At 38.4% G+C, this 10,311-nt stretch overlaps 2 protein-coding genes across 4 annotated transcripts; one reads left to right on the top strand and one right to left on the bottom strand.

Annotated features, from left to right (window-relative positions):
* Nucleotides 1-987: 987 nt before the first annotated feature.
* On the top strand, nucleotides 988-5,367 carry LOC103696343 (uncharacterized). 3 transcript variants are annotated; one of them, XM_008777937.6, is made up of 6 exons: nucleotides 991-1,363; nucleotides 3,187-3,351; nucleotides 3,420-3,497; nucleotides 3,654-3,719; nucleotides 4,006-4,071; nucleotides 4,170-5,367. In XM_008777937.6, the coding sequence occupies exons 1-6, from the start codon at nucleotides 1,085-1,087 to the stop codon at nucleotides 4,920-4,922; spliced, it is 1,407 nt and encodes a 468-aa protein (XP_008776159.5). In that variant the 5' UTR covers nucleotides 991-1,084; the 3' UTR covers nucleotides 4,923-5,367. The 3 variants fall into 3 exon arrangements, with proteins under 3 accessions (XP_088576754.2, XP_088576753.2, XP_008776159.5); XM_088720628.2 differs by lacking the exon at nucleotides 3,654-3,719 and having other exon boundaries at nucleotides 988-1,363; XM_088720627.2 differs by lacking the exon at nucleotides 4,006-4,071 and having other exon boundaries at nucleotides 989-1,363.
* Nucleotides 5,368-7,156: 1,789 nt separating this feature from the next.
* On the bottom strand, nucleotides 7,157-10,311 carry LOC103696344 (NAC domain-containing protein 90-like). Its single transcript, XM_008777938.6, has 3 exons — nucleotides 9,993-10,311; nucleotides 9,124-9,416; nucleotides 7,157-8,516 (listed from the first exon to the last, which is right to left on the bottom strand). Exons 1-3 carry the CDS (start codon nucleotides 10,144-10,146, stop codon nucleotides 8,253-8,255), a joined length of 711 nt encoding a protein of 236 aa, XP_008776160.3. The 5' UTR covers nucleotides 10,147-10,311; the 3' UTR covers nucleotides 7,157-8,252.

Here is a 10,311-nt window from a genome sequence, read left to right on the forward strand (position 1 = left end):
TCTCTGCAGTGGGCCGACCTAAGGCGAACTCACATAGAGACCTTTTTTTCCTTTCCATTTTGTCTTTGAGATCTTTTCTGCAATTGGTCTTTTTTGGATCGGGGCTTTAGGCGACCGCCTACTAAAGGTTGGGTCGGCCCTGATGGCACCACCCCCACCCCTAACCACGTGGCGGTCTCGCAACGTTCCACTACAAGCAACTCCTCTAAGAGCTAAATGCGATGTAGCGGGGCCAGCAGAGATAACCATCAGAATGATTTCACTATTTCAGCAAGAGATGGATCTCATCAAAAGTAATTTTATTTTATTTTTCCACCATATTCCCTACTTCTAAAAAATTATATATATTTATATACAAACTCTATATATACTAATAATAAAAAAATATTATTGTTTGATACAAATTGATCCTAAAATTACTTTAACAAAATTATACTAATAAAAAAAAATATAAGTCAATGCAGAATCATATTAATAAAAAAAATATTATTGTGGGGATCTCTAAAATTTTTTAAACAGTACTTAGACTAGTTTTGCTCTGCACCCGCTTTTGTTACTGTTTTAGAAACTTTGTATCATCTTTTTGTATTAAAATAATAAAAAAAATCCTTGCCAGATTCGAATGGGCCTCACCGAATCCCATCACGGGTCGGCTCCCGCTTGCATCAAACATGGCGACGCCATGCACACTTTGGATCATAGCCGTATAAACCATGGTTTCCGTATGCTCTGGACAAAAATCACGATGTAAGGCGGTTACGAACTTACTCGGCTCTCGGTGACCACCGTCGATAGCGGCCAACTATTACGGTGCACCACATTGGCGCACCCTGATCTTGGCTCGTCCACTTGGCCACGTCACCCTTCCCACGCTCAACTCGACCCAAACCTATTCCACGTCCACGTGGCAGCCAGGCTTTGACCCACGAAGAGCGGGGACAAGAGCCAACAGAGCCATATGCTTTGCATCACGCCACGTGCCCTACCGTACACGAAGTCAGCTTCCGGGTGGCCTACGTGGCGGAGCTGGTGTACCCCGACGATAAGGGGCGCAGCTCCGCTTCGAGTTTGAGCGGCGAAGGCCATGGAGGAGGAGGCGAGGAGGAGAGCTTGGGGGAGCTTCGGAGGGGCGAGATGGAGCCCTAGCTCTGATCGAGGGGGCTCGTCTTCGACTTCTCGTTCTTGTTTGCCGCGCGAGCAATGGGGACCGGATCCGATTGTGGAGATGGAGCTCAACGCGGCGCAGGCTCTGGCCGAGATGGCCATTCTAGAAGAGAAGGAGGACAAGAGGATTGAGGACGACGGCTCTCCTTCTAGGTTTCGAGGGGTGAGCTTCAGAGAAGGGAAGTTTTGGGGATTGGAGGTAATTTGTTGCTGGAATTGTTTTTTTTTTTTTTCCATTCCTTTTTCGATTCCATCGCTTTGATGTTGATTTCTGATGCTTGCGTTTCATAAAAATGCTTCCTTTGAGGGAACGAGATACGTATGTTCTTATTTGATTGGAAATTTTTCCTATTGGATGGAAGCAATATAGGTTATTGATTCAAGTATAGATGGAGTTCTCTTTAAAAAAAGAAAATGGGAACGAAGAAAGGAATTGTCTGAAAGTGATTTTGATCTATTTTCGTGGGAGACGCTGCGATAAAAATGAGATCTTTAGACTCATTTCTGTTCATAAGTTGTTCCTTTTACCTCATAGGTTCTTGGTTTTGTTGCCTTTTCAACTCACTTTTAAGTGGTTATACTGGAATGGGCGCTATTTTTTTTTTCATAAGCAACCTAGAATCATCCATGAGGGGGGAAATCAGAACAGTTTTCTGAAAATATAAGATAAAGCAAGCAACATAGAATGATAGAATTATCTGTTTGTTTTTTTAAAAAATAATAATGAAAGAACCCAGAAACCCAGAATGACCCATTTGTGCAAACAAAATGATCATGTTTATATGAAAATTTCGAGTTTTATGTGTAAACTTTGTGTATCATTGCTTTTGCCATTAATATATTCCAGTGTTGTCAATTTGAAAATATCATGTAGGTAAAGTGAAAGAAACAAGCTAGTCATACCTATGCAAACATTGGTATGAAGTTAAGGGGCAGGGACCTGATTGTTTGTTGCATAGCTCTGTTTATTTACCTAATTATTTTATATCTCTCCTATATGATTTTAGTATCTTTATTTAATTACAAACTTATCTGGATCTTGTCCAATCCCAGCTATCACTAGAAAGGATTTTCCCCTCTGAGGGTACAGTTTAAATGATTGTTAAGGTAGCCTGGACCTTTCTTTCACCTGATAGAAACCTCCTTGTTTTTTACATTATTATTATTATTTTTTGGTTCCTCATTGTTAACACCAAAACATGTAGATTGCAAGCACGCATGCACAATGATGAAAGGATTGGGGAAGAGCGGAAGCAAAATAAGCATTCGATTTATATGCCTGGGTAAAGAAATAATCATTGGGACAGTAATAACAGGGTTAAATAACAGATGGTCTAATGTGCATGAAGATGGTGGTGCCAAAGGAGAATGAGATTGGAGATATATATATATATATATATATATATATATATATAGCATTTTAATACAGTTACTCTCAAATAGCAGACAATAATATGGAATTCTACGAAACTCCAATAGCTGACTTATATTTATTTCATTTTGCTAGGCTTTATTCCTCTTCTGCCTGATGAGGGGGATCGTATGATTATGGATATATTCCTGCATGACTGTGGCCAATAGTTGCAATTCTATTCTTGTTGCTGATAATTCCATCTTATACTTTTTACACTGGATCTTCTTGAAAGGGTTGCAGTCACTCGTCTAAACCAGCCATCCAGTATTAGTATGGAAAAACATGTCCATGCTTACTGATACCTAGTAGTCAAACTAAATCCAAACTAGTGAAGCAAAGCATATGATGTAATGAAGATTCAGCGAATCAGAGGAAAAGAATTTAGGAACAACCTATCTTTCTGAACATTATTTTACCAGTAATGTCTTGGCTCAAGGCTTCAAGTGTCAAAGCTTCTGTGTTAGCGGGAAGCATGCAAATGATGAGCAAATTTTAGCGTCTGTTTTCTTTTGTCTCTTTACATGTAAAATTTTGTGCTGTCCTGGCTTGTATAAATTAGTTTCCCTAACATGTCCTCGTGGAGATTTCATTTGTGTGGTTCCCTGTAGCATGAACATTTGGTTGGCGACTGTCAAGAAGTTAACAAAGCTGTCAAAGATAGAGTGAAGGAAAGAAAAAGCGGACAGCAGATTTCTGAATTCCCTAAAGCAGACATCACCTGCCCCACTAGTCACACTCCATCCTCTGGTAGAGTGAAGCAAAATCTGACCGAGGTAATGGCGGTTTCAATCTCATGAGCATATCTCATTTATTCGTACTTAAAAGTTTTAATTTTTCATAGGCTGAGAAGGAAGCAAAGAGATTGCACAGGATCCTCTCTAATAGAGAGTCAGCTAGGCAGGCAATTCGTAGGCGACAGGTAAACAGAATTGATAAAGCATTTTTCATTTTTCTCAACTAAGTACTTCTTTTGGCTATAATCTTGTTAACTAGTGGCTAGTTAATATAGACTTCTTGCTTATCATGAACGACATGGCATATTATGTTTCTCAAGTTCTTTCCTATGTTTTATCAGGTCATTCGCGAGGAGTTGACCAAAAAAGTTGCTGATTTATCGTTGAAAAATAAGAATATAAAGATGGTATTCATAATTCTCTCATGATCTTGCAAAGTAATGTTATGTCTTGATTTTTTGACAAGCCAATAATTAACTAGTGCATGCCCTTGAAAAATAATTACCTAATATATTACTACTACCATTTTTCTAAAATTTGGCTGCCACTTCTGCTTTCATGTCTCAAAGATTGAAAGGTGGTTCTAGTATGCTGTAAAAGGAATTTTATGCATTATATGAGTTCCCACCTGTACTTAGATCTTAAGTGATCCAATCATTAAATAATTTTGTTTAATATGTGCAATGGGAGTAGGAAAAGGAGTTGGTCATGAAAGAGTACCTTTCCTTGAAGGACACAAACAAACAACTAAAGGAGCAGGTTTGGTCTCCCTAAACATATGAAGTCCTACAAAAGATGCATGAATCGAATATTTTTCTAATTCGTATACATCTCTCAAAGAGTTTTATCCTCTGCAGATTTCAAAGGCAATGAGGTGCGAGTTTGGGACAAGTGCAGAGACCATGTCCATGCAGGTGGAGATATCAGCATCTTCATCAACTAATCTCCCACCAATGATATATAGCAGACTGCCTCTGGTGCCATATGTTTGGCCTCCCTGGCTCATTTCTACAATCACTAGACCTTGCCATGAGCATGATAGTCTTGGTATATTCAGTGGATTAAGGCCACATTTCAATATGCCACCCTGTGCTTGGTTTTATCCGTCTCTACATGAGATACCTGGATCCTGTTCTCAACATTCTCATTCATCTGAAGAAAGACATGAAGATCCTGTCAGTATACGACATGGTTTAGGACAATCTTATGGAGCACTGGATTATGAAGAGAAAGCAATGATGCATAGCAGTAAGGAAACAGATCTTTCTTCGCTGCCTGCAATTGTCACTCAGAAAGAGGAAAATGCTACTACGGACAACCAAGGGTTACTTGCAACAATTCCAACAGAGCATCAGATGTCAAGGCATTGTCCAGATAAACTAGTGCACATATCTTCTCATTGTAGGACTTCAGTTTCTTCATCAGATGCTAAAGGTGGACCAGTGACAGGCCATGATGATGGAACTTCACCAGAAAAATCCGGAGGAGCTTGTTCTCGCCCTAATGAGAAATTATTGATTACAGCTGCAGCAGCACAAGCCCGGAAGCGAAGGAAAGAACTCACAAAGTTAAAACAACTCCATGGAAGACAGGCTGGATTGCGCTCCTAAGCTCTGAGATGGATGGTAATTAATGTATCTCAGCTCATATTACCAAGTTTTGATCCAGATCATGTTGGTGGTTGGAGGTTTGGTTTTCACTATCTGAACATCCAGGTCATGTCAGTTCAAGCCAGAACACCTAATATACAAGAAGAATTTGACTTTCACAAAACAAAGGAGGGAAAGAATAGAATTTTGGCATTTATTTTCGTTTCGCCCCAAACCCAACACCCGGGTTGGCTATGGGACGCAGCCTACACTTTTAAGGATAGGGCTCTAGAGAATATGCTAGGCCTGAAAACCTCATTATTTGAGAACAAATAATAATTTCATTTCATAATAAATAACAAACTTGTACAAAATTATAAGGTTCGTTCATCCTATCGAAAACAAGGATGTTATATGTATTCATCCCTTTCACCTATAATCTTAACCATAGCCGAGTGCTATGCAACCTGCACTCTAAAAAAACAAAAAATACAAAGAAGGATTTGAGCATTTTCAGTTCAATAAAAATTTTGAATCGTTATACCATAAATAATAAAAAAATAATCTCATGTTAATATCAGATAAAATGAATATTATATCAATACTCGAAAAGTTTGTAGAATTAACATGCACATAAGCTTTTATTATCATCTTATCAAAAAAAAACGCACACCCACACACACAATACATACATACATATATATATATATATATATATATATATATATATATATATATATATATATATATATATATATATATTAAATTTAACTAATTGTACATCGATTTCATATTGATGTGGTACAGTACGGCAGGTCAATGCTCGTGCTTCTCAACTTTCTGCATGGGCTCCAGCTACTAGGTATTAAGCTTGTTTTTTAGTTCCCTATATAATGATCTGAGGGGACATACACAACTCTAATTTCTCAACATAGTAATATTAAGGTTCATTTAATGTTGTTGTTACCGTCCAAATGTCGACATAGACTTGTGTCCTTGTGATCACCATTTGCTAGAGATCAATGTCTTTCAGCTGTTGAAGTTATCCGGTACATAATGTTTCGAAAGCAACTCGGTGAGCCAAGCTGGTTCACCGGTTAGATTAATTTAATCAACTGGTTCACCGATAATATCGGCATAACAATGACCAGACGTCGTGAATATATTTTTATTTTTAAAAATTATATAAAATATAAAAGACAATAGAATTTTTTTAAAAAAAAATATGTAAAAAATAAAAATAAAAAACTATCGCAAAAATGCTTCCGTGGCAAATTTCTTGTAGTTTTCGTGGTGTCTTGGACAACCCTCCCTTCCTTGTCATCGTGTGGTCCAGAGACCTGAGATCTGTCCTGTCCGAATTTCAAAACGTGAGTCTCATTGTCAGAACCAACTTTGAGAGGCAAAACACCTCTAATTTGGATGGCTCCGCCGGTCGCTTCCATGGCCGCTACTGCTGCTGCCGGAATCTAGAGAGATCGAGGGAATAAAACTAAATAAAAGGAGACCGGGGTGTGATGTTCCGACGGAGCATCTTAAAAGAAACGGGCACACGACTCGGTAACGGAAGCGCCGGGCCTCAGGTCTCGCCCCGAAGCTGGTTCGCGGTCACGCCCACGACTCTATTTTTTCGCACGCACTCTTAAGAGTCCACTAATTAAATTCAAATAAATTCATTTAGCAAATTCAGAAAAAAATGCCGTCTACGGTCTCCATGTAATTGTAGGCTATAATTTCAATATCTGCAGCTAAATGTCAGCTTTTTATTTATTTTTTTGGTGCAAATATCTGTTATTTAGTTGACTTTGGATATATGTTTAAGGGTTTCTAAAATTAAACAAAAGCCACAAACAAATATGATATTTTTAACGGGGATAATTAAACTTTTTTCTTCGGTATTTTAGTTTCCTTATCTTGCATGTTGTTTTAAATGGAATTATGGTTGATATTTTTGAAGCATACAAGATCAATAAGTTCTCATCATAATTTCATGTAGAGTTATCTAGATGCAATTTTCAACAATATCTACCACCTTCAGTGTGCAGATTCATTACACATGGTTTTTCGTGCATGAAACTAGAAGCATGCAAAATAAATCTCCTTACATATGTATCGTGTGAATACGCATATGCATGCATGACTAGTATGGCAATTTGATGGTATATTGAAAGCCAATACAATAAATACATATCATTTAGTTCTAGAAATCGAATTTGACCAATAAATTAGACAATTATCAGCCAATTTGATATTTTATGTGTCAACTTTTCTTAATAATTGAAAGGCAGCAAGTATCAGCCGATTTGATATGTCATAGGTAGTAATGCATCTCCCTAAAACAAAAAACTTTTATAGTTCAACATCTTGTAGGCGAGTTATACAGCAAAAAGCAATGGCCACACCACAAATAACCCTCACAGGTCAGATGCCAATTTTGCAGCAAAATAATCTTTCAGTTCGTCCACCTGCAATACACACAGACCACCTCAAGCCATGATACTCTATTTGAAGATCTATTCAACAAATTAACATGGTTCCAAGTCATGGAGCATTTTCTTTTATACATGTTCGAAGTTAAAATGATCAAAAATCTCATGGACAGGAGAGAGAGCTTGATGAGGAAGAAGATGGATGGAGAGACTTGACAAGGAAAAAAGAAGATATCTTATTTAATTTTTTCAATTATGAGACTGACATGTTTCCTTACTTCTATAGTATATATCTATATAGAAAGAAAGAAAGGAAAGAAAATATTAAAAATAATGAAAAATTATCTATTTATCCTAAATTCTTCGTGAAAATAGATATTTTCACTAATTTAGCCACTAGACAGGCCTTTGAGGAGATGCATCTGGTCGCAGCTGTAACATATCTACAATATTTATGTGTCCAAAATTTCTATAGAGAAGCAATGGAAGAAAAATCATATTTAGTTTGGTTTTGGATTCCGGAAACAATTTGTGGCTCTGTTACCATCACCATGGGTGGGGAATGGCCCGCTAGCTATTCTACGAGGAAGATTCTTCAAAGTGACATAGAGACACCGCAAGGCCAAATTTCCATGGAAAGTCCATGGCGCAACGGTCAAAGAAGAGCTCTTTCCCACATGCGGGATCAGCATGGTCTATATTTTTTTTTTTCACAGCCTTAGCAACATCGTGGCAACTCCATCTTTATCGCCTCTTTTGGTGCTCAAGTCTTTAGCAATGAAAAATACATCGCTCTTTTTTTTTTTGGTAGACAAAAGAATACATCGCTCTGTTCTTTATTAGTTCATGGGGACATGAATCAAAGAATTCGGTCTACCAAAAAAAAAAAGGAGGAAAATTAAAGGTGAAAGCTCCCAGTTTCCTAATAAAACTCCTCCGAATTGATGAATTCGTCCCAATCAAAGGTTCCATCAGCGGCCATGGGCTGCGAGCCATCGTCCCCCGATGAGAAGCTGCCTTGGGAGCTGGTCCTCTCGGCTATCTGTGGGTTGGCCAAGGAGGAGGATGCCTCGGGATTTCTCTGGCTCTCACTGCTCATGGCGACAGCAGCAGAAGGCCGCCGATCGAACGACCGTAGGGTCCCTGATTTGATGTACACTCGACACACGCTAAATTCCTTCCTTAACTGCACAACCCCAAAAAAAAGGTAACATCAGTACAAATCTTTCCATTAAAATTCAAGTGTTTAGTTTGAAGCGATCTTCCTCGTTTTTTTTTTTTTGAGGATATATTCATCTTCTTTTTTGATGATAAGGGTGGCAAAAACCACCCAGCTTTCCTTCTTCTTCTTCTTTTCTCTTTTTTTTATGAGAGGATAGTAGACCCATAAAATCCATTAACCTTTAGCTCGAAATCTTCAAAGTCTTTTTAAATAAAAAGGATAAAAAAGTCATCAAACTCTTTAGATCATACAATTATCTGCATTAATGGATATGCAACTAATGCGCTTGTAAGAACAACTTGGCCTGTGATATGGTTGGATCTAACACGGAAAAAATGAGTGACTTGGAATGTTTTATGGAATTTTTTATTGAATCAAATCCTTCAGTACTGTCTCCAAAAATGGTGAGTACTGTATTTTTTGTTGCATATATATATATATATTGAAGAATCCAAAATATTTCATAGGAAAAACTTTTTTGATCTGATGAAAAATAACAATTTTATTTACCTCAAGAAAAATGACAATTTTATGGAAGAAAAGCTAAGTAACAAAACGGGCAAGTATATACCTTTGGAGGAGTGCTCGACGTTGATGCTGCTGCTTCTTCAAGGGCTTTATACTCGTTCATCTTCCACTTGGTTTTAGTCCCAGTGGGAGCTCTTCCTGTGTAGAAAACCATGGTCTTCTTCACACCAATCCTTATGTTCTGCGACGAGAAAACAAAACTTGGGGAGCCGGTTGCCTTCCAGTAGCCAGAAGGAGTGGTGCGTGTTGGTCTTCCCCCTTGTGCTTCTCTTTCCTGCCTTGGACAGAAGAAGAACCACTGCTCGGGGTCTTGAATGCTTGCTTCTCCTGACATCGCTGCACAAACCGAAAGAAGTTTTAACTATGATCAGTTGCTGTTTTTTTCTCTCTCTCTTGAACGTAAGGGAGGGAAAGCCAACTAAATTCATTGAGATAATGAAAAGGTTACAAGGAAAAGAAGAAAAAGAGGAAGCATAGTTTCTTCTTCTTTTTTTTTTTTGATGTAAAGGAGACTAAGGAGCTATCCCTTAATTATCACCTGAATTTTATTGAGAACCAAGTGCAGTAACAAGCAAGGGAAGATAAAAAGGGTTACGAGCCAGATCATAATTCAGACCAATTTAAGTTTGTGATGCACATATCATCTCATGCATGTACAAGAACAATTTGGGAGGTGCTAGTTAGATATGAACTTAGTTATCCAAAACAATGACAAAAAGAAGAAGCAAGAAATGAAGAATGGAGTGTCATCAAAATGATGCAAGGCCTCTATGGCTAGGAGAAAAGAGAAAGGAAAAGAGGAAAGCCTAAAGAAGTATAGATCTCTCTTGCACGAGTTCTGGCGCTAACACTATATTTAATGGATGAAAGAATTGAATAGAACGCATCTAAAGAGGAGATCAGGGATCTCACGAGGGAGCTGCTCTGGATCATAGCTGTATACGTCGACGACGGGTATGACGCGTTCCATGTCCTGCCTCGTGTTCTCTAGTTTGTTTCGCAGATAGAAATTCAGAAGCTCTTCTTCTGTTGGGTAGAACCGAAGGCCGGGAGGGCGAGAAGTCATTTTCTCTGCCTCTCTTCCCACTATTCTCTCTCTCGCTCTCTCTCTCGAACTTCTTTGTGCAGAGCTAATTACAAGGTTGGATGGACCGGTGCTGGATATGTATAGAGAGTGGGGGCAAGAATATGGAAGGGACTTTGGAAAGAGGAGGGGTGAGAGACGGTGCAA

The sequence above is a fragment of the Phoenix dactylifera genome, chromosome 4 (assembly GCF_051530095.1).
Source record: "Phoenix dactylifera cultivar Ajwa chromosome 4, Ajwa_hap1_PhDact_Kaust_v1.1, whole genome shotgun sequence".
Classification (NCBI taxonomy): domain Eukaryota; kingdom Viridiplantae; phylum Streptophyta; class Magnoliopsida; order Arecales; family Arecaceae; genus Phoenix; species Phoenix dactylifera.

Coding starts and splice junctions, on each gene's coding strand:
- LOC103696343 (XM_008777937.6), top strand. CDS start 1,085: ATGGAGGAGGAGGCGAGGAGGAGAGCTTGGGGGAGCTTCGGAGGGGCG. Junction 3,720..4,005: donor AAAATAAGAATATAAAGATG/GTATTCATAATT, acceptor CAATGGGAGTAG/GAAAAGGAGTTGGTCATGAA. Junction 4,072..4,169: donor ACAAACAACTAAAGGAGCAG/GTTTGGTCTCCC, acceptor TATCCTCTGCAG/ATTTCAAAGGCAATGAGGTG.
- LOC103696344 (XM_008777938.6), bottom strand. CDS start 10,146: ATGACTTCTCGCCCTCCCGGCCTTCGGTTCTACCCAACAGAAGAAGAG. Junction 9,417..9,992: donor TGATCCAGAGCAGCTCCCTC/GTGAGATCCCTG, acceptor CGGTTTGTGCAG/CGATGTCAGGAGAAGCAAGC. Junction 8,517..9,123: donor CGTCGAGCACTCCTCCAAAG/GTATATACTTGC, acceptor GGGGTTGTGCAG/TTAAGGAAGGAATTTAGCGT.